The 25,751-nt window shown below is 43.2% G+C and overlaps 1 protein-coding gene across 5 annotated transcripts; it reads left to right on the forward strand.

The window, feature by feature from the left end:
• The first annotated feature begins 1,479 nt into the window (after positions 1-1,479).
• On the forward strand, positions 1,480-24,249 carry ANKRD13A (ankyrin repeat domain 13A). Of its 5 annotated transcripts, none has more exons than XM_073313676.1 (16): positions 1,480-1,592; positions 4,973-5,066; positions 5,445-5,577; positions 5,737-5,861; positions 6,394-6,439; positions 7,190-7,333; positions 7,867-8,062; positions 10,910-10,976; positions 14,812-14,893; positions 16,205-16,263; positions 17,476-17,606; positions 18,374-18,531; positions 19,384-19,488; positions 20,614-20,774; positions 21,218-21,285; positions 22,195-24,249. In XM_073313676.1, the coding sequence occupies exons 1-16, from the start codon at positions 1,558-1,560 to the stop codon at positions 22,391-22,393; spliced, it is 1,803 nt and encodes a 600-aa protein (XP_073169777.1). In that variant the 5' UTR covers positions 1,480-1,557; the 3' UTR covers positions 22,394-24,249. The 5 variants fall into 5 exon arrangements, with proteins under 5 accessions (XP_073169777.1, XP_073169780.1, XP_073169775.1 ...); XM_073313674.1 differs by lacking the exon at positions 1,480-1,592 and adding an exon at positions 2,268-2,553; XM_073313678.1 differs by lacking the exons at positions 1,480-1,592; positions 4,973-5,066 and adding exons at positions 2,464-2,553; positions 4,668-4,724.
• The last annotated feature ends 1,502 nt before the right edge of the window (positions 24,250-25,751 follow it).

Raw genomic sequence — 25,751 nt, forward strand, 5'->3', positions numbered from 1 at the left:
ATAAATTGGTTAGTCTCTAAGGTGCCACAAGTACTCCTTTTCTTTTTGCGAATACAGACTAACACGGCCGTTACTCTGAAACACGTCTACTGTAACACTGGAGATACAAATTATAACCCATGCAGGCGCGGCTCCCAAGGAAGCTGTTTGTGCTCTTACGGCAGCATCTGACCATGAGCGGGGGCAAATCCCACAGGCTCCTTGTCACCAGAGCACAGGGGCACCACAATTGCAGTCAGGAAGGGTGTGGGTGTCTGAGACCAGACTGGTCAGTGGAAAAGGCTGACTCAAGGCCAAGCTGGTCTCTCTAACCTTCTTCCCTCTCCAAGATGCTCTGTCTACCTCCATAAGCAGGAGCACAGGATAAAGAGGGAGGAGAGCAAAGTAGGGATGTTCTACTATATAAACTTGCCTTTGTCTATACAGCAGTGCCAAGCCCACCTGTTCAAATATTATGTTAGACCCCCAAAAATAATGAGATGCAAAAAATAGCAATGAACTTTACATTCTGCCTTCTGGTTTTCAAGCTGTTAGGGCTCACTTGGCTCACAATTTTAAGCTTTCCTCCCTGACCATGAGGGCTAAAAACTAACTTGTTATTAAAATGACAGCTGCAATTCTCATGTATTCAGTTGTCTCCAAGAGCTGGGCCTTAAAGTAAAAAAAATAAAATTGCAAAACTTACCATAAAACTATAAGTGTTAACAATGCTGCCATCTTTGAGCTTGAGGGTCATCTGTCTGATCATTTGTAACCACTAGGTAGAGAGAAGAGTAGAGGATCCACCCTCTTGCTGTAGCAGAGCAGCCAGTTAATAGGGGGCTGCAATGGGGTGGGGGAGGTCTGCTTGCAAATGCACAAATCTGCACAACTGACCATATGGTATGTATTAGCTGTCTCATCCTATGGCATCTATCTAACTCCCTACCTACTTATCCATCACCCAATCTATAGATATTTACTAATCTACCCATCAGTCTATCTCCATACTTGCCTATTTATCTAGCTGTCTCCAGACTGTACACCCAAGTATCCAGCTAATTCTCTATTGCCCTCTTACTTATACAGCACCTAACAGTAAAGTATCTGAGGGCCATGAAGGGCACCCTCACTCCTCTCTGAAGCAACAAGGCACTGGCCAGTGATGGAGACACAATACCACAGCCAATGGTCTGAACCACGGCTGCACAGGGCTGGCCCGCTGCCCTCTTCCAAGATGGCAACCTGAGACGGACGGGTAGAAAGGAAATTGCTGTCACGCATGGTTTGGGTCAGCAGATGGGAGCGCTTTGCTGCCCTCACCAAAGATGGCGGCCGAGAAGAGCCGGATTGGAGGGAGGCTCACATGGCCCTAACCCAAGATGGCGGCCGGGGAGTCAGGGCGTGATACTACCCTCAGCCAAAACGGCGACCTCGGCCGCACGGAAGTACTAGGAAGGGTCGCTCCCGCCCACTTGGTTGCGGAGCCTTCAGGCGAAACCAATGCCCTGATGGGGCGGGGGCAGTTCTTCCACTTCCGCGTATTTTCCCCCTCCAGACAGTGGGCGAGCCTGAGGGATGGAAGGGTCCATCTGCCTGCTGGAAAGGGGGCGGTAAGGGGTGACGTTCCCAGCCCCTGGGCTCGCTAGCGGGGCAAGGGGGCTGGCCCCGGAGCGGGTTGTGGGAGCCGGGAGCCTCCCCTATTCCGGCAGCCCAGTGGTTCGTTCCGACCGCTGCCCTGGCTGGTGGGAAACGTTCTGGGGAGAGAAGGAAAGCGAGGGGCTGGGGTCAGGCGAGGGGAAAGGTCAGCGGTAGGGTGAGAGGTCAGGGGAGGGGGAGAGATTGTAGGGGAGCGGGGCCCAGAGGGTGAGGGGGCTGGGGGCCTGTTGGGGGGGCTGGTGATTGGGGGCCTGTTGGGGGGCAGAGAGCGAGGGGGCTGGGAGCCTGTTGGGGGGGCTGGTGATTGGGAGCCTGTTGGGGAGGGCAGAGGGGGCTGGGGGCCTGTTGGGGGGCAGAGGGGGCTGGTGGTTGGGAGCCTGTTGGGGGGCAGAGAGCGAGGGGGCTGGGAGCCTGTTGGGGGGGCAGAGGGGGCTGGTGGTTGGGAGCCTGTTGGGGGGCAGAGAGCGAGGGGGCTGGGGGCCTGTTGGGGGGGCAGAGGGGGCTGGTGGTTGGGAGCCTGTTGGGGGGCAGAGAGCGAGGGGGCTGGGGGCCTGTTGAGGGGGAGCAGAGGGGGCTGGTGATAGGGAGCCTGTTGGGGGCCCAGAGGGCAAGGGGGCTGGCGTGTGGGTTGTTTGAGGGGAGTTGATGTGGGGAAGGTATTTGTGAGGCACCAGAAGGGGGTGGGACTCACTGGGGAGAGACTCTTGTGTGGCTAGGGCTGAGGGGCTTGGTAAGGGCCCTGTGAGAAACAAAGAGGGGGAGATCAGAGCGGGCAGACACCCCCCAGGGAGGGTTGAGCCCTCATCTAATACGTACAGGATGAGCTCTTTAGGTGAGGCTAGTAGCAAATTTCCTCTGCACGTCTTAGTCTGGAATAATGACTACAGACAGCTGGATAAAGAGCTGGAAGGCAAGGTAAAATGGGCACCAGACCAACATATGGTGCTGTCCTTTTCTGAAACTACCCAAGGCAGAATACAAGACATGATGGACTGAAAATTAGATCAGGATAATAGATCATCTATATGCATTCTATGTGACATGGGGACTTAGAAAGTAACCTTATATCTTAGTTAAGTTTCTCTTTGTTAAACTTATTAGGGATTTATTTTTGTGGAGTTTTTTTACAGCTGTTTGTGATTAAAAGGAGATCACCTCAGGAGGGCACAGAGATTATACCTTTTGTCATGCAACTTCTGCATATTAAATTTCTGACTATCTTTAAATAAAGCCAGATTCAAGGCACTGAGAGAGATACAGATGGATTGTAAAAAACTCTGTAGCTGACAGGAAAATGTTAGAAATCATTTGAATCAGGGCCAAAAGACAGGCAGATGTGATAGGCACTGATGCTTTTTGCTAGAAAAACAGCAAATAAGTACCACCTAGTTGGAGGAGGGGGCAACCAACACACAGTAAGGGTGTCAGCTACTGCCAAAGACAAAACACAAATTGATTTTTTTTTATCAGAATATCACCCTCAGGCAGCCAACAGTTCACTGAAAATTGAGGGGTTTTATTTTTCTTTCTTTATATTGTGTTGAGCCATTTATCTGTGGCTCAACACAGTACTGATCTGGTGGTAAGATTACTGCTGTGCAAAGATAGTCAATACAGTAATTTCCTTCCTTTTTAAGACACAAAGGGCTTATTTCAAGTGTAGTCCTCTGAGCTTCACTGGCTGTCTTAGAACATAGGAGCCCAGCAGCTTTGCACTTGCTAGAATATAGAATCACAACTGTGGTAGAAAATAGCTGATCATCATGGCTCACTGTAGAACAGAGAACACAAAAATCCAGCAGTCAGCCAAGAGCTGTGGTGAAAGTACCAGAGTTAAAAGAAAGCCAGTAGGAGAAGCATTCAGAAATCTGCATCAGATCCCAAGCAACAAATTTGCTAGTGTAACTCAGGTTACCAAGGTACTATGGTGATAGCTGCTTTAGGAATACACAGAGAGAACTTTGAGGTTCAGTAGTGCAGGGTACAAACGGGCAGAAGCATAGCCTGTTTGCTTGTATTGTGCCTGAGACAGAGAGTATGTGTTGTGAACTCTTCAGCTAATGCTACCTTCCGATACAAATCCTGGTTGTCAGCCACAACTCCAGCTGTACACTATGAAACACTAGTATTGGCTTAAAGCATACCTGTGGTGTTTCTTGAGAGTTTTGGAATGCTGTTACTGTCTCTAATTCATATAGTCTTCAGTCTGTACTAAGGAATTCTCTGTGCATGTTTTTGATCCCTTGGTTTCAGTGTTCATCTCTCTTTTAAGGTTATAGCATTATTAAAATAAACATTTGTAACTTAACAAAGATGATTTTACTACCTCAGTTTATTTTTATTATCTGTATTCTGGTATCACCCACAATGCATAAAGCCCTGTTTGTGCACACAGTAGTCCTGTTCCCTGCCCAAAAGAGCTTACAATATGAGAAGACAGGCAACATATGAAGGTTGGAAAGACCTATTCCATTAAGCCTGGAAACATCTGTCTTAAATGAAAGTTTTAAAAGGCATTCTGGGAGTACACTTCCTCTTACGTCTTCAGGACAAACTGCTTGCTGTGTGTGGCAGATGTGCTTTGATAGGGTTTGAGGGATTGAAAGAAACTCTAGCCAGATACAGTCAGCATATGAAATGATAAATGGCCATAATCATAGAATCATAGAATCATAGAATATCAGGGTTGGAAGGGACCCCAGAAGGTCATCTAGTCCAACCCCCTGCTCAAAGCAGGACCAATTCCCAGTTAAATCATGTGCAGCTACAGGTTAATCCTAGCAAAGAAATTGAGATAAGACTGTTCCAAAGTCCTTTAATTTTTTTGTCACTGCAATAGGCATTGCAGTTTGGGGAAAGTAGAACTGAAGATCATATGAGCTGCAGCAATGAGATGAGGATGGTTTAACTCAGATTCCTTTATGCTCACTGCTTGGTGTCTTAAATGTAATGCTGTCAAATAACCATGTTTAGTTATGTAATAACTTTCTTTTCTTAGCCCACTCTTGACTTTTCCAATTTTCCTTTAGTTATAGATGCTCTTCTGTTTCAAATCTCTAAAGCTAGTAGTGAAAAATATATGTAAGGTATGAGTATGTTTTGCTTGCATGTTTTGGATATTTGTGCCCTGTGTAGTTCCATTTCTTAGTGATTTGTAGAGAATGCACTCGCTCTCCATTGTTCTGTGTGTCAGTCAAAAATAGATGTTTTTTAATTTTCATGTTCTTCCATATTCTTACCAAAAAAATACAAAATGTGCGTTGTAAACCGTCACCTGCTCTTGAAATTTTTTTCTGATTTTAACCTGTTGGATATCTTCCATTATACCTTCCAGTGGCCATTTAACTGGTGACTGCCCATGGTACAAAATAAAAAGAAGGGAGCACTGTCTACTCCTCCTAAAAGAAACTGTTCATGAAGAAGCTGGGGTAGGGAGGAATAATATAGAATGTTTGTTTTTCTTTCCCCCCCTTTTCCTCCCTCTCGCTTCCCTCCCCTTTTCCTGTCATGGTGACACATACCTCCCTTACCCACAATCACTTCTATGGTGCCCAATTCTACTCCTGTTTGACTTTAGTAGGGAGGTAGGATCAGGCTTTTAAGAAGGCAAATAGGCAATTCAATAGCAGTATCAAAGCAAGTCATGTAGGATAAGTAGTTCCAAGCAACAACCTGTTATGTAGAAATACATGTTGAGCTATTACAGCTTATTGCTGAAAATCTTTGTTTTAACTTTCTTAAATGTGTTCTGATTTTACATTTGATAGCTAATGCTGAAGCTGCACTAACTCTTGATTACTCAACAGGATGTTGATCAGCGTGACCCACGGGGTCGGACCTTGCTGCACCTTGCTGTTTCCTTGGGATATATAGAGTCTGCCAAAGTCCTCCTTCGACACAAGGCAGATGTTACCAAAGAGAATGCACAGGGATGGACAGGTAAGAGATCAGCTCAAAGGCAGTTAATAGTTTTCACCTTAAACACTGAAGGTCTAAAATCTGTCTATATAAATGTCACCTTAGGACTGTGGGATGTGGCTGCAGTGTTCACTTTGCTTTGTTAATATTAAGCCTTGCCTGTGTTTGGGTTTCTTGCAGTTTTACATGAGGCTGTAAGCACAGGAGACCCGGAGATGGCATACCTGATACTGCAGCATCGAGACTACCACCAAACGTCTGCGACACTTGGAGGGGTTCCTGAATTACTCCAAAAAATTAATGAGGTAAACGCTTAGTGAGACCTGAATTGCATGCTGGTCAATTGCATCTGGAGGAATTGTTAGTCTGGTTCTAGTTTACTTAGATCAGCAACTTTAAAGTCAGGATGATGCATTATTCAGTTCAATTTTGTGCCTATCAGCTCTATATAAACATATGGGAGACTATGGAGTTTTCTCTGTTTTTATTAATGATCTCGGGTCTTGGAGGAGGATGCTTATTCTTCCTATGTCAAAGGCTGAGAGTTATGTGCTTTTGTAGTAGAATAACAAATGACGAGTAATTCAGTAGAAAACAATGAAGAGTTAGACTGTTGCAGAACAGTGTTACACTCTGTGCCCATTAATTTAAATCAAATGACAAATATCAGCATATGTAAAATTCATACTTGTTGGTTTAATTGTGCTTCCTATCAGGAGCATCTCAAAACCTCTACTTTCTCTTGTTTCTAAAATATACATGTGACATACTGTACTGAATATTAATCTAATGTTCTCTCCCTTGGTGGTTCATTTGAATACTTTGTTTCTACACTAGACTTCTGATTTTTATGTGGAAATGAAATGGGAATTCACTAGCTGGGGTAAGTTTGGTTTTTTGGGGGATTTTTTAAATCTTTCTTACCTCTGAGTTTTAAAAATTCCTGAAATAAAAAGTATGTTTGCAAAGAAAACACAATTGTTGAGCCCTTACTCTCTCCCAACCCATATTTTTTCCCTTCAACTCACAAAGCCTTTTGAGATTTGAAGATTCCTTCTGATCACCTTAGTCTGCTGCGCAAACTGTACCCTTCCTTCAAATATCTCTTGTTTTAGTTTTTTTTCTTTTAAAGGAGTATTGTGCTGAAGATTTTTCTAAGGCCATCCTGATATTTGGGAGACGTATAAGTTAAGACAGTTATACAAACATTATGCGTCAAGACATAAAATATTCAGGAAACGTATTCCTTTACACTGCAAAATAGCATTACAGGTTTTGACTTTCTCCAAACCACTACATATTTTAGCCATTGCATGAGATGGGATACAAAATTGCATCAGGCCATTGGTCTGTTCTCATGGTTCGTTTCCCTATTGTGTTAATCAATAAATCAAGAATCAGTCCTGATAATCTCTCTGTTCTTTATTATCTAGACATTGATTCATAGGTTTAAGGCTAGAAGGGAACATTATAATATCTACTTTATGGCCTGCATAAACACAGACCATAAAATTTCACTAAGCAGTTTCACCAAGCGCATAACTTCTGGCTGAGTTTAGTCTTCCTACACTTGTCCTCTCTGTTAAGGATTTTTATATTTGCATCTGTGTGTGTCATTATGTTTCTTTTATAGTTCCACTCGTTTCCAGGGTGTGTCCAAATGATATCTGTCGCATCTGGAAAAGTGGAGCTAAGTTACGCGTTGATATCACGTTATTGGGCTTCGAAAATATGAGCTGGGAACGAGGGAAACGTAGCTTAATTTTCAAGGGAGAAGGTAAATGGTTTAGTACATAGTACACAAACTACACTGACAGATTCCTAGTGTTACTAAAAGAACACATGTAATTCTAAGCTTTATTTTTGCATGCTTTCACAGACTTACTTGTGTTGGGAAGTGCGTTTTCTGGGATTTCAGGTCACTGGGCTAAGCAGAAGTGGTTGGACTTTCTGTTAAGAAAAATCTTCTGGAGCAAATATGAATCACTAGAACTTGACTTTACCCTTCTCTCCCACTCTCAACAAAAACAAAAAAGAAATCAGCTGTATTTTTCTTCTTAGAGGCCTGAATCTTCATTATTAGAGTCTCTTAAATCCATTATGCAAAATTATCGTAAAAATGACTTGGGCGGGCAGGCACACAGTCTGCTTGCCCATACTTAAAAACCTTGCCATATGTAAGTGAGTGATTTAAAACTTTGCAAGGCAGCTTTAATTCTCACTTTAGTCTACAGTGTATGTCTTGGTCAGCTCTTCATCCTGAAGGTTTGTTCTGAAGTCTGTAGTCCATAAAATATATTCTTTCATCAGATACTGGAGGCTGGGCAGAACTAATTGAGATAAACCATGATGACAAAGTTGTCACAACAGAGCGTTTTGAAATCTCTCAACAAATGAAGCGTCTGACTTTGGGCTCTATGACACCAGAAAGAAAGGAGGTAGAAAGACGCCTTACATCTCCAATTATTAATACGTGCCTTGATACTAAAAATATTGCTTTTGAAAGGTAAGGTATTTAAATTTTTCTTAATGAACAGATCCTCCAGATATGAAATATGCAAGATTATTATACTTGCAATGTAGTTTTTAAAAGCCTGGTAATATGCATCTTAAAAATAAAATGGGATGTAACAATAACTGCATATCTTGTTCCATATAGACACTTTATAACCTCTCAGCTCATTAGTTCTTGTCTTGCAAACAATTTCCATTTAGTGTAAAGTCCATTTGCACCATAAGACATGGTTTCCCATATTAGTGGGGCAAGGGTTATAAATTCTGATTTCAAATATGTACCAGTGGTTCCTGCTTATTTTGTGAAGCATATGTGCAGTACTGAAAAACCAATAATAGGATTTACAGCTTTTCTTGACTTATTTATTCTACTCTGGCTTTAGTTTAATCATATAAGTCTATAAGAATATCTCTAAATATGACCAATTAGAGAAGACAGCAAACTACTTCGAACCCTATTCCTCCTTTTGTTACATTCATAGAATCTTAGAATATTGGGGTTGGAAGGGACCTCAGGAGGTCAGCTAGTCCAAGCCCCTGCTCAAAGCAGGACCAATCCCCAACTAAATCATCCCAGCCAGGGCCTTGTCAAGCCTGACCTTAAAAACTTTTAAGGAAGGAGATTCCACCACCTCCCTAGGTAACGCATTTCAGTGTTTCACCACCCTCCTAGTGAAAAAGTTTTTCCTAATATCCAACCTAAACCTCCCCCACTGCAACTTGAGACCATTACTTCTTGTTCTGTCATCAGCTACCACTGAGAACAGTCTAGATCCATCCTCTTTGGAACCCCCTTTCAGGTAGTTGAAAGCAGCTATCAAATCCCCCCTCATTCTTCTCTTCCGCAGACTAAACAATCCCAGTTTCCTCAGCCTCTCCTCATAAGTCATGTGTTCCAGTCCCCTCATCATTTTTGTTGCCCTCCGCTGGTCGTTTTCCAATTTTTCCACAGCCTTCTTATAGTGTGGGGCCCAAAACTGGACACAGTACTCCAGATGAGGCCTCACCAGTGTCGAATAGAGGGGAATGATCACGTCCCTCAGTCTGCTGGCAATGCCCCTATGTATACATCCCAAAATGCCATTGGCCGCCTTGGCAACAAGGGCACACTGTTGACTCATATCCAGCTTCTCGTCCACTGTAACCCCTAGGTCCTTTTCTGCAGAACTGCTGCCGAGCCATTTGGTCCCTAGTCTGTAGCAGTGCATGAGATTCTTCCATCCTAAATGCAGGACTCTGCACTTGTCCTTGTTGAACCTCTTCAGATTTCTTTTGGCCCAATCCGCTAATTTGTCTAGGGCCTTCTGTATCCTATCCCTACCCTCCAGCGTATCTACCTCTCCTCCCAGTTTAGTGTCATCCGCAAACTTGCTGAGGGTGCAATCCACACCATCCTCCAGATCATTAATGAGGATATTGAACAAAACCGGCCCGAGGACCGACCCTTGGGGCACTCCACTTGATACCGGCTGCCAACTAGACATGGAGCCATTGATCACTACCCGTTGAGCCCGACGATCTAGCCAGCTGTCTATCCACCTTATCTTCCATTCATCCATCCCATACTTGTTTAACTTACTGGCAAGAATGCTGTGGGAGTCCGTGTCAAAAGCTTTGCTAAAGTCAGGGAACAACACATCCATCACTTTCCCTTCATCCACAGAGCCAGTTATCTCATATAAGGCAATTAGATTAGTCAGGCATGACTTGCCCTTGGTGAATCCATGCTGACTGTTCCTGATCACTTTCCTCTCCTCTAAGTGCTTCAGAATTGATTCCTTGAGGACCTGCTCCATGATTTTTCCAGGGACTGAGGTGAGGCTGACTGGCCTATAGTTCCCAGGATCCTCCTTCTTCCCTTTTTTAAAGATGGGCGCCACATTAGCCTTTTTCCAGTCGTCCGGGACCTCCCCCGATCGCCATGAGTTTTCAAAGATAATGGCCAATGGCTCTGCAATCATATCCGCCAATTCCTTACATTAGTTTATCCAGGTGTTTAATCTGCATGGTCAAAGGAGCTCAAATGAGCTTGCTTTCTCTAGCAAGCATCTCTACTGTGCTACACATTCTTGGAGTGTTCTGGGGTGCTATAAAGCAGTTGTTATAACTGCTGGAAGGCGTGTGGATTTTTTTTTTGTTTGGTTTTTTTACTGCAAGGAAGAAGAGTTTGTCAAAACATGAATGCAGAATTGTATCCACTGAGGGACAGCAGTTATCAAAGTTCACTAATTAATTCCACTGGATGTGTAAAGATTTTTTTGAATACTGAGATATACTTAAGGGGTAACATTTTAAAGTGTTTAAGTTCTAAGATTCACAGACTTTCAATGGGACTTAATTTCCTAAGTTTCTAAATTTCATTTTGAAAATGGGACTTAGGAGTGTTTGAAAACATTACCCGACGTTTCATAGATAAATGTTTCTTCAGCTCTACCAATCCAGTTCCCCAACTGTCAGCTACATGTTGCTCGTTGAAATAAAGCTCAGCAAGTTAGTAATGACTGACTGTGTGAAATGATGCAATGGTTTCCAGAAACTCCCAATTCCTAGCTGGTCAGGCATTCACATGACAAACGAAAGTCACAGTTCATTGGTCTCTGCAGTTAAGCCAAAGTCTGAATGTGAACAGAAATTAAAATACTCTGAGTCCTATGTTGGAAAAGGGTGTTGGTATTTGCAGGGATAACTTATGTTATCGCTGTACCTTTTCTCTAGAGCTGTTACTTTTGGTACCTCTCAAAAACACTATTCAAGTGAAATGTTGTTAGGGAAAACAGAGGCTTAGGGCTAAATATAAACTGCAAATACATAGACAATTGTGGTGTTTACTCTTTATCAGAAATACATCTGGATTTTGGGTATGGAGGACAGAGAAAGCAGAAGGTGTAAATGGTTATGAAGCAAAGGTAAAAAGCAATTATTTACAACTAAGATAATTCATTTAGCTATGAGATATAATTGTGATCTTCTGTATCCCCTATGTATCTTGAATTTTTATAGTTTGCTTTGATATCTGTAACTTCTGTGTTTTTGCCACCAGATCTGTTTTTGGGGTGAGAAGTCTTGGAGAGGATACGAAATAGGAAGAGGGGTGTCCAGGGGTGAGAGCTGCGAGGGGTGAAGGGGAACATGGGATGACAGACGCCATGGAGATTGTAGCAGATAAGGGGGCAGGAGCTCAGGAAGTGGGGGTAGGAGCAAAAGCAGATAAGGAGAGGCTGCAGGGGAGAAAGGCAGAAGGGTATAACCACTAGAGAATGCTTTCTCCAGAACGTAGAGTTGAGCACTCAGAAGTTAGGAAATGCCACAGTTAAGGCCTCTGCATCCCTAATTTGTCTCTTTGTGCATATGCATGATGATTAGTCTAAAATTACATGATCATGTTTATTTTCTGCGAGATCCAGTGCACAAGGTGAACCATGCTCTGGGAAGGAATCGGGGATAATGCATGTTCTCCTACTGTGAATAGAAAATCCTTGTTTCTGGTCTTGGCAAAGGCAATCTTGCCCTGCACATATCCATTCAGAACGCTGCTGCAAAGATAATTTCCCAGCCCATCACTTTGACCAACTCACCCCATCTGTCTGTGTCCTTCCACCAGCTCTCCTCCTCTCTTGCATCAAACGTAAACTACTTGTCTTCACTTTCAAAGCCCTTTCCCATCCCAGGCCCACTCCACCGATCCTCTCTCATTCATTCCTGAAAGGTTGACTGTCATCTGGAGCTCTCTGCAGCATTCCCTGCTGTTGACCATAAAGATACTATCCTCTCTCCTGAGAGAGGTGGCAGCAGTTCATGTAATGTGTTAAAATGATTTAACTCTTTCCTGGAGGGATGCATCCTGTGAGTAGTGATGGGAAACTGCCCCTCTGCCAATGGGCCCTCCCTTGTGGAGCTGCACAAGGATCGAGTCTCTCTCCAGTCCTATTCATCATCTACACACACCCCCATTAGGTGAGCTGGTCGCCAGTACGCAGGTAACGGAGCTCTCTGCCTTCCCTTCACCATGTGTCCATCCCGCTGCCACAAAGACTGCCTAGCGCTTCGGGGAAATCCAAGGACCAAAAACAGCTGGCTGAAGCAAGACAGAAGCTGTGCTGGTGGGCCGAGAAAACCGTTCTGAATGATTCACAGCCCTTGGGCAGTCAATTTTGGTTGAAGGTACATAACCGCAATTGGTCAATTCTGTCTTATAGCTTAGGAGGCTCCTGAATTCATCACTATTGTGAAGTTCTCACATAGCAGCATCTGCAAGCAACTATTTCTACCATCTCCCATTGGCTAGGAAACTGGACAGTGACCTGGCCTCAGTTATTTATGCCTTTGTCACCTCGTTTGGAGTACAGCCATTTGGACCATTTCCTGCACATGAAGCCTTCAGTGCTTAGGAAACTCCAGTTGGTATAGAACACTGCAGGATGTCTCCTCAGCAACACTATGAACACATCAGACCCATCCTCAGCTTCCGGTGCTAGCTTCCTATAAAATATTGAGTCAAGTTTAAGGTCTTGGTCCTTACTTTCACGGTACTCAGTGGCCTGGACCTAAGGTCTCTAAAAGATAACTAAAGCTCTGGGATGACAACTCCACTCCTCTGGCATCATGTAACTTTCTACCATAAGAGTAAAGTGCATCTGTGCAGTAGACAGAGCTTTCTTGGAATTGCCCCAAGACTGTGGAATGAACTCCCCCAGAAACTAAGGACCATCCCAAACCTCACCACCTTTCATTCTCAGTGCAAGGTGTACTTCTTTGACCTTGCCTTCTCTAAAATAAATCAGTAGTGGTGTGTATTATAAAATCCCAAACATAATCATCTCCTGCACACACTCCTTCCCCTGGGGAGAGGATGAGGGACCAATTATCTGTCCATTATTAGTCACATTGCTGTAAGCACTCAGATACTATGGTGATGAGCATGGAAGAAGAACCTGTGTAGAATAGAATCTAAAGGACCTCTGCTTCATCTGTTGCTAAAGTTTAAAAGGGGATTCTGGTGAATGAGGGCAGGGAACTGCTGGAAGAGAAAACATGACTAGCGGTTGAATGCCTCTCTGGAGAATTGGATCCCTGCCTCTTTCACAGAGTCCATAGCATCACATGGGCAAGTCAAGTAAACAAACTTTTTCACTCATAGTCGCTAACTGTTCCTCATTTTCGAGTGCCTAACTTGATAGCCAGGTATTTTCTTTAGTTTTTGTTTGTGTCATTTTTGCAGAAGAGCTGAGAACCCAAAACGACACCTGAGGTCAATGGGATAGGTACTCTGAACATAGCACTTTCTAAGTACTCTAAAAAATTGGGTCCTTGACTTGTCAAATTGGGCACTCAAAATTTGTTGACGCTTCTGACCTTAATTGCCCTGTGCTTTAGATCCCCGGGTGTAAAATGGGGATAATGCCCATTCACAGGGTTGCTAAGATAAATTCATTAATCTTTGTAAAGAACTAAGATATTGCAATGAGAGCACCATGGAAAACCTATGAAGAAATTCTAATTTACCTTTGTTTGGTGAAGGATTTGGATGGTATGTAGTCTACTGCATTAGTTACTGTACATTAAATGAGGAATAAAATAAACAATGAATAGCTTCCCATTCAATGAGCACGGTCCATCCCGGGTGGGATGTGACCGTGTAATTAAACTGTAAAATAATGTAGATGCTCAAGGGGGCCAATTTAAGGTTTCCTTAATTCTGGCATTTCTTGACTTCTGAGTGTTGGTCTTTGCAGATTTATTGTTCTTTTAATGTGGTATGGGTTTTTTTTTGTTTAAGTGTAGTGGCTTAAACCTGTACAATCGACCTGTGTGAAACTGAATTCATTTGAAGGTCTGGTATAGTAAAAAAAAAAAAATGGGTAATGTAAATGGAACCTTCTCACCCCTCTGGTTGCTTGGAGTCAAACCAACAAGGTTTGAATCATATCACTACTGCGGAACCACTCCTAAGTATGAGAGCACACTGGTGTGAGAGCCAGAGTTCCTTCTAGTTGTTGCATAATCAAAAGAATCATCAGCTAAATTCCATCTGCAGAATTTTATCAGTTACTTCTTAAGTAGAAAGAGAGAGAACACAGCCACAGCCTGACTGCTCTTCCCCGTCCCTCCTCCCTCAAAATTAACACACAACTAGGGAATTCTACACTTCCTCAGCTTAAAGTGCCCATCCAATCTTTCAGCTGGAACCAACTTCATTAACAGGAAATTTGTCTGCAAGCACCTGAATCTTCTCCCAAGAGTCTCTGCAAGGGCCTGACCCAGTTCTCACTGAAGTCGATGACAAAACTCCTTTGACTTTTGCTGCTGTAGGATTGGACCTAAATGATGACTCGTGCTAGCTAGTTTTCCTTTGTTAATGGATTCTTGGATAGATATTTTTATATTGATTTTAGCAGCTTGCCCAGCAGATGGCTGTCTAGCTCAGCATTAGCATGGGACTCTGTCAAAATGACATAACAATACATATGTGTAACATTTTCAGCACTTCATGGGAATGTGAGTTAAATAGGCAGATCACACAATCATGTTTCACTGATTTCCGATACATTAAAGGTAGGCAGATTCTTGCTCCTCCTCTTTCCCGTGCCTCTTGGTTTAACTTTTTGAATTTGTTGCTTGGGCATCTTTAAAGATGCTGCTTTTCTTATCTTTAATAGTTGTCAGTGGGCCCTGGTCTATGACTGGAACCCCTAGACGTGACAGTAATACATATGATAGATGATAATAATATCCTTTTTAAAGGTCTATACGGCAAACAATGTGAATGTAGTCACAAAAATCCGAACAGAACACTTGACAGAAGAAGAGAAAAAAAGATATAAAGGTAACTTCCCATAGGTTATCTGAAACAAAATAGAACCTTTTGTTAAGATCTTTGTACGAAGAGGCAGGACATAACCTTTGTGCACAACACATACATGGTGCAGAGTAACCAGGCAGGTTACTCTCACTTGCCTCTGAACCTGCTCTAGCTAATTCCAGTTGCTGTGTACTTGAGGTGGCTTATTACTTGGCTCTTTGAAGTTCTAATGTAAGTGAATGATTCTGTGTAGTTTTGATTTTATTTATTGGGAAAAGGTGTTTGAAAATTAGTGTCAGTTTCCTTTAAAGCAGGGGTGGGCAAACTTTTTGGCCCGAGGGCCACATCGGGGTGCGAAACTGTATATGGAGGGCTGGGTAGGGAAGGCTGTGCCGGACCCCTCCCACTGACTGCCCCCCTCAGAACTTCCCCACCCATCCAACCCCCCCTGTCCCTTGACAGGCCCCCAAGCACCCCACGCCCTATCCAACAGCTCCCTGTCCCCTGACTGCCCCCCTGGACCTCCTGCCCCATATCCAACCCCCCGACCCCCTTACCATGCTGCTCAGAGCAGCATGTCTGGAGTCGCGCCGCCTGGCCGGAGCCAGACACACTGCCCTGCATGAGCGTGCAGCCCCGCCACCCCAGAGTGCTGCCCAGCAGCAGTGTGGCTGCAGGGGAGAGGGACAGTGCGGGAGGGACAGCGGAGGGCTAGCCTCCCTGGCGGGGAGCTCAAGGGCCAGGCAGGACGGTCCCACAGGCCGTAGTTTGCCCACCTCTGCTTTAAAGCCTCAAAAGGTGGTACCCTCCCCCATGGCTTCATTTTCTGTCCCTGCATATTCTCTGCCCTGAAGGCCTCTGTACTTTCACTTCATACGTGTTCACTTTACCTGGGTTAAAACTATAAGACGTCTGCGTTATTTTTGTACTCTTAATTCTGGGGTACGTATTGAGATTATAGTAGAAAGTGCAAGCGAGACCATAACCTTGTGTGAGGAAACAACTGCCTCTCAGCAGTCTTCAGACACTCCCAGAAACAAGGTGTGGTGGACAATGATGCCCCTGATGTTAGTGTCCTTAAAATCATAATCCCTTCCCTCTCATCTTGAACCCATTTTATTCTTAAATCTTGGGCTTTTCTAGCAAAGGGTTAATCGAAAACCAGCCTTGCCACAGTTGTCCCGCATTGAATGAGCAGTGCAAACAAGGCTCTGTTCATCTTCTCACTATGGAGCTGGGGCTTCCCTTGTCACAGAGCCTGAGAGATGCATGTGCACTTCTGTGTTAATTAACTCTGCTAATGAGCCTATTCCTCCCTGCTCCCTTTTTCTCCAGCTGACAGAAATCCACTGGAATCTTTTCTTGGTACTGTAGAGCATGAGTATGGTGCACAGGTAAGTAAAATCTTCAGTGACTCTAAAAGCAGTCACTGCAGTGTTGAGAAGTAACTCGAATGAGTTATGGGATCTTATGCCACAGCCTCATCGAAACTGTTTCTTCAATTCTAGAAACATAGTTCAAACGCTGGGTTCTAGATTTACTCTTGAGAGTTTTAATCCCCCCACCCCCACCCGTTGCTGTAAGAGTGTAATGGTACCTTTCCTTTTGAAGAAGCTCATGACTGGGGGAGGGTCATGGAATCTGGAAGGAAGAGTGGGAAACTGGGCTGCTGGAGTGAGATGAGAATCTGAGGGTTTGCCATGGGCTTCTAGTCTTACCCTTCCCCCTTCCCCCCCCCCCCCCCAAAAAAGAAGACTGGAATAACCAAATGTGCTGAAGCTATAAATTTGCAGACCTGCAGCAGCTTTGGGCTGAGGATACGATGTTTCAGTGGTGCCCCAGCAATACTAAGAGGTGACTGGGGGTACAAGCGCTGCAGCAGCACGCTGGCATATAGCAGCTTTGAGAAAGGGGTGTAGTCCTTGGGTCCTGTGCGGAGTGTGAATTATTGATGTTACCAACTCTGCATAAGAGAGAGTGCTTTTACATCTGTACAGGTTTAAAGATGAGTAGATAATGGATTTACCAGCTGATGGCTCTGCCATGAATTTGGCTGAGGATCTTGCATGGGATGGTTAGGTACTCGGCTTTTTTTGAATTTGAAGTCCCCACCATAATACTGGCTACTCTGAATAATGCAGAGCCTGCGACTGCTTTATATTATGTATTCAGTGTAGTTGTAGCCATGTCGGATCCAGGATATTGGAGAGACAAGGTGGGTGAGGTCATATCTTGTATAGGACCAACTTCTGTTGGTGAGAGGGATAAGCTTTTGAGCCACACAGAGCTCTTCTTCATAGTTTCTAACTTCGATGTGTTAAATCCTCACACCACTCTAGTTTGGCTATATTTTTGTAGGTAGACTCTCCTGTCTTCATAAAGCATTGTAAGATCTACAGTCTGCATGAAAAGGACTATATTAATGTGTAGATCTGTCTTTTAGGCTGTTGTACCTATGTGTTCATTTCACTGCTGACTTTCGGTTTAGGTAAAACGTGCTGCTTTATGCAGTTGTCACTTAGATTGCACTAGAATTTGAGTTACCAGCTGCAGCTTTCTGTAGGAGGGGTTGATGGCTACCTATTATGTACTGTTTATTTTTACAGGACCTCACAACAGAGTATGCCACAATGAATAACCCTACAGCCATTACTCTGGAGGAATATTTTGACCCGAAGTTTGATCTGAAAGATAGGGACATAGGAAGACCCAAAGAAGTCACTATTAGAACACAGAAGTGAGAAATGTTAATGTATAACTTGAAATGATCTTTCCTTAAACTCTTCCTGTTTGAGGTCTACCTGCTTTGATTCTCCTCCAGTGTTTTGCTTTTAGAAATCATATTGTAAATTTCTAATACAATTCACTTTATTCAGGGAGCGGGGATTGAATTAAGGGTGGCATTTTCAAAAGCACTCCATCTTGGCCTGCCCATGCTCCCTATAAAACCAGGGGGAGGAGAGTTAAGCAAATGCTAACCATTTTAGTAAAATCCTACCCTTTATACAAGTGAAAGGTGCCAGTCTGTCCGAGGGCTCTGGAGGCTGAAGTCCATCAGCAAAGCAGACGTAACATAGAGTGTGCCAGCACGAGCTTCTCTCATACTGTGCCTCAAATCTGACTGGGAGTGCAGTTTGGTCTTTGTGTGTGGCTGATCTCCAGCCTCTGAGACCTCCAACAAGGGTGACAGTTATGAGGCTTGATTTCTGTGATGCACACATCTCTCTGCTGGAAACTTGACTGACACCACCTTCTCACTGCCTGCATTCTAAGCCATTCTTAGATGGTAATTATTCTTGGTCCTTACTGCTTACCAGGGTTATAGTTCATCTAGGCCACAGCTTCAAAAAGAAGCTATGTAACCCAGTATGTGCCAGAGCCATATAATTCATTTTCCAACCCGAGTGGTATTATCATCAGCCTAATACTGTGTGTATTTTGCTACATGTATAATACAAAAGTGAAAACTCTTCTAATATCCTTGTGTATAACTCACTGTTACAGGTTTAAAGCAACCTTGTGGATGTGTGAAGAATTCCCCCTCTCTCTCATGGAGCAAGTCACTCCAATCATCGATCTGATGGCCAGAGCTAGTGCTCATTTTGCTAGACTTAAAGACTTCATCACTTTGGAATTTCCACCTGGCTTTCCTGTCAAAATTGGTACTGTTCTGCAGTCTTTTGCACTTAGATTCTTTTTTCATTTCCATTTTGCTTCTATTCTTGTTCTCCAACCACAGCACAAAAGTTTAAAAACGGGGACAAAAATTAAAATACAGTTCAGTTCCTAAAAATCCCACCTGTCACCACATCCATCTCCCAGTCAGAGAACCTGGGAAAACAGCTGAGCCTTACCATATATCTGGATGGTCCTTAAATCTAAGCTCAGAAGGACCAAGTGGGGAAGTGAATTCCAAAGGCAAAGACACCTCGCTAAGAACTAGCTATTGCTAGTCCCTTCTATTAGCACTAGTGCCTTGCATAACTGCAACTGTTTCAGTATCTCAAGAGACCACCTCTCTCCTCACAAAGCTGGGACTCAAATAATTGGGGCTTTATAGGACAAAATCAACATCTTAAACTTCACTAAGGTGGCCACTGTAGGCAAGAAGCAAGGTGTGCTATGCTCTCTTCATGGAGCTGTGGCTTAATAAAGGGACCACCACTGCATTCTACATTAGCTGAAACTTCCAAATGGTATCAAGGCGTGTCCCTGTGAGGAGTGAATTGCAGTGATCAGCACCGGGTATACTGGGGGGAGGTGGGTTGGTTGACTGTTCTATGAATATAATGCATGTCTAAAAACTTCACTTGCACAATGCTAAGTTATGAGACAGACGGACTACTGAAATTTTATTCTGTGGGAAAGTGAGGTGCAGTTCACTGTGCAGTTACACAACATCGGTGAAATTTATCTATGTAAGCATGTATAAAAACCCATTGCAGCTGCTGTAACTGGAAACGTGTGTGGCTCTGCTGTGTCTCACACAAATCTTGTACTTCTTCCGTTTACAGAAATTCCCTTGTTTCATGTGCTTAATGCTCGAATTACATTTGAAAATGTTAATGGCTGCAGGACAGCTGAGGAAACTTCATCACAAACTGCTGAAGGTGCACAGGGTGAGTTGGGTAAGAAGGTGTAAAGCTCTGGTGGGTTTATGCGAGGGGTTTGTTTGTGTACTTGCTATCAGTGGGATTTATAGAATAAAGCAAACCTGTAGGCTGTTCGGACTTGAACTGAAGAGACTACAGTAGGTGGTAGTTCTTACCGTAACTGATCTGGAAAGCCATATATGTCGTAAAATATCTCAGTGGCTAGAATGTATTCACCAATCAGATTAACCCATTCTCACTTCAAAACCCCCACCCAATTGCCTGTTCTGGGATAACTCCTTGGGTACTGGAGACTAATGTTCTTGCCTTTGTTTATACAAAACCTACGTCTGTGAGAAGTACAATGGTAAATCGTCAGCAATGGATTTGTTTCCATGCTAGTATAGAATGGGCTACAATGGGGACAATAACGGGGAAACAACATTACATATGTATAATGCATTCCCCTGTGAGCTTCTGACAAACTCTTCTGCTAGGAATCAGCAGCCTTAGTGGTAGGTTGGCTGCACTTCAGTGTTTCTTAACTTTTTGGCAAACTTGCCTCTCTTTTGACTGACTTATCAAAGTACAGTGTAGCCTGCTTAGTTCTTTGGTGCCACATGTTGGTTTTCCCTGCTGCAAAACTTGTTGGCACCATGTTCATCTATCTTCTATTTGTTCCTGTACCTTGGCTGCTATATAAGCCTCTCCGGACCCCATTCACATAGGACAGATGTACTATGGGTGGTTTGTCTGAACCAAAGGCCAAGATTATAAAAGGGTTTAAAAAAAAAACTAGATAAGTTCATGGAGGATGGGTCCGTCAGTGGCTATTGGGCAGGGATGCAAAACTATGCTCTGAGGTATCCCTAGCCTCTGTTTGTCAGGAGCTGGGCATGGGCAACAGAAGATGGATCACTCAATGATTCCCTGTTCTGTTCATTCTCTCTGGAGCACCTGGCCTTGGCCACTGTTGGCAGACAGGATACTGGGCTAGATGGACCATTGGTCTGACCCAGTGTGGCCGTTCTTATTTTCTTGGGGCTCTTGTTTTGGCTTATTTATATAAATAAAAGTGGGCTTTGGGAGTTGATTTTTTGGATTAACAAGCTGTAAGCATACAATACAGTATATCTTTAACTACATTTTTAGCTTCTAAAGCCTCTAGCTTTGAGGTCGACCAGTCTGTGTTTGAGATCCCCAAATCTTATCACACTCAGCATGATGGTAGAAATGTGCGTGTGCAAGATGAAGATAATGAAATAATGCAGTTTGCTATTCAGCAGAGTTTGTTGGAGTCCAGTGGGAATAAAGTAAGTCTGTACTGCCAGCTGGTCAATGTTCTTTCTTTTTCTAGATACAGTGTAGTATGTCTCCTTTTCCCTCAGTCCTAGTTTTGACTTGGAAAAATTTACTTGGCTAGTTTAAAAATGAAGTACCAGTTTACCAAAGTAATTATACACCTAATAGAGAGTTAGCTTCTTGTTTCAGCTTTATATTATCCACCAAAGCAATATTTCTTTATTTTAACATGAACTGTATATAGCAAGACATGTCTCTAAACTCATACCAAGGAATTTATAGCTTCTACAGGAATGGATATTGTAATATTGCAGTTTTCGAAAGAATCTTAACACAGAAAGTTTTTGAAACTTGTCACAGCAAATATCAATGAGATATTCATGTTTGACTTAGAAATGACTTTCAAATATGACTTGCATTGCTAATTCCTTCGTCACTGTGGTCCTTCCCCCAGGAAGCCTTAGGAATGCATGCCAATGGAGCAGTTGCTTATGCGCAGGACTTTAATATACAGTATCAAAGGTAATTTCAGCTTTTCTAAAAATTCTTAAATGCGCTAGGCCAAATATTTGGGCCAGAGTGTAAATACTTCCAACAGTAGCCCATAGGCATGCTGCACTTTGTATAGCCAAGTAGGAGAGCACCCAGGCATATAAGGCAAGGCACAGCAGAAGAATAGAAGCCCAGATCACTTATTTTGTGGTACTGCTAGTCCGCAAGAAGAACCTCAAACAAGTCTCCTGGTATAGTAGAATATGGCCTTGCTAGCTCAGTCTCAGGATTGGAGTTTGGGTTTCTTTGACCAGCCCTGGAACACCCTCTGATCAAAGGATCCTTTATCGAACTAGATCAGAGTTCAAGATTCTCTTTTTCTCCTTCAACAGCTGCTAATGTGACCCCCCTACCAAGTGTCATCACCCTTATTGACCACACGCTGGACACTTGAGAATTTTTGTGTTTTGTCCCAAACTTAAGTTGCCTGTTGCAAATTTAGGAGCAAATTTTTAATGGCCCTCTGAAAACAGGCTGCAGTATCTTAGATTCTTCCTCTTGCTGACACAAACAAGCGTTTGTGCAAAGCGCAAAGAATATCTCACCGTCAGCTCTGCACACACAGATGGTTGTGCTTACGAACTTGGTGAGGGCACACTCAGAGGCTGCTGGAAACAGCCATTAGGGAGCAGATCTTCCATAGCAGGCTCTCAGGAGCTTTCAGAGAAAAATGGATTTCATGTTTGGAACCTGTATGACGACTACTCCTTCGCAGAACACAACCCTCTCTGTAACAGTCCTGGGGGTTGCTTTCTTCCCCTTCAGGAAAGAGAGGCTCTCTGGCAGTTGGAGAGTGTTCATGGAGACACTGCTCGAAAACTGATAGTAAAGTGGGATATGTACCTCTCAGCTCTTGAAACTGTATTTCTCTCTCACCAGGGCACTTCAGGAGAGCTTTGTTATGAGTTCAAGTACTCCTCATTTTAGCACCCCAAATGAGTCTTCCAGTTTTGATAAAGACTTACAGCTTGCTATGGAGTTGTCTGTCAGAGAGCAGCAGGAGCAGGAGAAAAGGCGTCGTGAAGAGGAGGAAGAAGAATTTCAACAAGCTTTGCAGCGCTCTCTCACAGAAAAATAGATTCCTCCTTCGATCCTCTGAAATAGGGGTGCCTCAATGTGTGTGATACTGAGGGCTGCAGTAGCTAGGAACCTGAGGACCACTCTTGGGTTGCATAAGTAGAGGATGTCCTAGCCACCTTTTAATTGTCACCTTTAACATAGAGATGTGGCCCAGAGATGCTACAGCTCTCGGCATGCAGATCTCCATCTCGATCCAAGTGCCCTGGCGTGTTGTGTGCGGACACCTGTAGTTTCTATGGGCTGCTACCTCCATGATTAAAGGTGAGGGCAGCGGTAGAATTCCAGGAGCTATATTTGCCTCCCAGGCCATGTCCTGTTCAAAAATGTCATTATGGGAAGAGAGAGAGAAATATATTAAAGAACTGGAAACCTTGCCTGGGCTATATATGTAGGAGCACAGCAATGTTTCAGAACCTGATACATAGAGAGTTCAGAAGAGAAACTTCCTTATTACCTACCAAACAAATATTAATCTGTTCAGTCTTTTCTAGTAATTGAATGCCAGTTACTGTTTCTTTTCTAAATAGAGAGGAGAATGTGCAAAGTAGTCTTTCACTCCAGCGAGTGTTTTCCATTAGGTTTGGGTGCACGTGGCTGAGGATATTTCCTCTCTGCAGTTCCTGAGCATTTAAAATGCAGCTATACTTATTAATATGGTTGATTTTTAAACTTGAGTGAATTCAGGCTAGAGGTGCACTCAAGATAAAACTAATGCTCTCTGGACAAGGGCAAAAAAGATAGCTAAGAAGTTTTTTTTTCCCTTGAAAAGGGGACTACCTGCTCATTCAAATAGAGGTTTCTCTGTAGTGATTCAAGACCAGCTTAGTTCACACAATCAAAGAGGGCAGCAAGAAAATACATAACAGAAATAGGTGCTTTTTTTAAAAGATCAATTTACTTTTTTTGTGAAAGAAATTTACACTGATTTGGAGGTAGTGTGCTGAATTCATACAGAGAAATTAGGTGAAATTTTCATGTATGCCTATTAGTAAGTAAGTTCTGCCATCTCAAAGGGAAATATAAATATTGCTTTTTTAAAAGTCAAGTGTAAATCCTTCATGTGAATACATATTTTTTATCTTAATCTTTTTATTGATTTTTAAGACAAACCAATTCAATACGATTACACTCATAGGGAATAGTGTCATTAGCAATACAGGAGTGTGTTTTTCCCAAGTTTTCTCAGGTCTTCATTCATACTATATATTTTTAGTTCTTTTGTCTTCACTTCTGTGTAAATGTACGCAGCATATATGCTGTGATTGTCAAATGCACTCCTCCAGTACACACTGTACAACCACAGGAAAGCCTTATTGCAGTGAAACATATTACTGAGCAATATTTCCTACTTATAGCTGGCAGAAGTGCAAAGAAACCTATGGTACATGTGGTCTTATCCTGCATTTGTTACTCAGGCAAAACACAGAGCTGCCTCTGGCTCTGTGGTAGACTATTAACCAATCTAACTTGCAATAAAATGGACATGATCACCATCAGTAAAAGGTAATTTAGAACTCCATTTCATACCATATAATCATCCATTGTTTGATGTAGCAATCAGATTAAAATTCCTTGTATGCACACTTGTGCCAGTATAATCTGTGCCATGTTTGTTTCAGACTATGCAGCTTGCATTTCATAAAACTTTAACTTCATCCCTAAATCGCTTATTTGGTATTAGCAGCAACACTGTCATTCGCTTACCCAGAAGCAGCTATACTTGGGAATCGTTGCTCCTCTTTGAAAAGAGATTTGCTGTAAATGTCACACCTTGTTGGGGTTGTGAAATAACAAATAAAATAATTCAGTTTTTTTTCCTCATGGAAATAAAGAGCATTGCTCCCTTTAAGAGCATTTGTCTGGCACTCTGATTACTAATAGAAAAACAAGATCTCAAACCCAGCTTCACCCCAGCAATTTAGTTTTTGTGCTTTGGTCACCATAAACTAAATAAAAAGAAAAGGAGGACTTGTGGCACCTTAGAGACTAACAGCTGTAGCTCATGAAAACTTATGCTCAAATAAATTTGTTAGTCTCTAGGGTGCCACAAGTCCTCCTTTTCTTTTTGTGGATACAGACTAACACGGCTGCTACTCTGAAACCTGTCATAAACTAAATGTTCATTTGCTTCTTACTCCCTGAAGAGTCCTCCCAAATGCGAGTGGAAACTGGAGGGGATAATAAGTGTTTGTTAAGCACATACATTTTATTCTAGGCAGAGCTGGCACCAACAACCATAGGTCATGTGGCAGAACACTTTCCATTATAAAATGCTGTTTTCAGTTGCTGTACAACTGTGACCATTTGGACTGAAACTTACCATGCCTGGTGTCTGCCTTAGGCCAGATTACTATTTTGTTTTTTAAGATTCAGCGCTTTTTGAGAACAAAGCTTGTAGGTGGGGGAAAATGTTGGTAAAACTGTTAAAATCATGGGTTTCAGAGTAACAGCCGTGTTAGTCTGTATGCGCAAAAAGAAAAGGAGGACTTGTGGCACCTCAAAGTCTAACCAATTTATTTGAGCATAAGCTTTCGTGAGCTACTGCTCACTTCATCTGATGCATACTGTGGAAAATACAGAAGATGTTTTTATACGCACAGACCATGAAAACATGGGTGTTTATCACTACAACAGATTTTCTCTCCCCCCACCCCACTCTCCTGCTGGTAATAGCTTATCTAAAGTGCTCACTCTCCTTACAATGTGTATGATAATCAAGGTGGGCCATTTCCAGCACAAATCCAGGTTTTCTTCCCCCCCCCTCCTCCCCCCTTGTTGGTAATAGCTTATCTAAAGTGATCACTCTTTAACTGACAGGTTTCAGAGTATCAGCTCACGAAAGCTCATGCTCAAATAAATTGGTTAGTCTCTAAGGTGCCACAAGTCCTCCTTTTCTTTTTACTCTTTAACTGAGAAGCTCTACTTCCTCCATGCTCTGGAGCAGGGATGTATGCATGGCCTTGAGCTTGGGAGGTGATACTTGCGGCTCTTGGCAAAATCTGGCCAAATTTGCCCAGGTTGTAAGCATCTGAAAAAAGCCAGCAATTCCCACATACACAGTAGAGGCTTGTCATTAATTAGCAACTACCTTCTCTGCACTGAGTGTCCTTGATTGCTCTAGCCTTGGGCTGCAGGAATTAAGCAGCACTTGCACTGTGTTTACTCCCCCCAGTGACTGCAGCGGGACTGGACACAAGAGCTGAGAACAGGGAGACTCTCTCTTGCTGGGGTGCCCAGAGAATGTAGAAAAGACACACCCTCAGTGGGACTGAGACAGGAGCTGGGATCGGGGGTTGGCGTGCTGGGACAGGATCGGACTAGGAAAAGAGCGGGCCTGGGACTGGCTGGAAAGAGGG

The sequence above is a fragment of the Lepidochelys kempii genome, chromosome 15 (genome assembly GCF_965140265.1).
Source record: "Lepidochelys kempii isolate rLepKem1 chromosome 15, rLepKem1.hap2, whole genome shotgun sequence".
NCBI lineage: Eukaryota > Metazoa > Chordata > Testudines > Cheloniidae > Lepidochelys > Lepidochelys kempii.

Bases quoted from the DNA above. Each gene is read 5' to 3' on its own strand.
- ANKRD13A (XM_073313674.1), top strand. From the start codon at position 2,516: ATGACTACAGACAGCTGGATAAAGAGCTGGAAGGCAAG. The intron at 8,063-10,909 runs GTAAGGTATTTA...ACTCTTTATCAG, and splicing joins AAAAATATTGCTTTTGAAAG to AAATACATCTGGATTTTGGG. The intron at 16,264-17,475 runs GTAAGTAAAATC...TTATTTTTACAG, and splicing joins AGCATGAGTATGGTGCACAG to GACCTCACAACAGAGTATGC.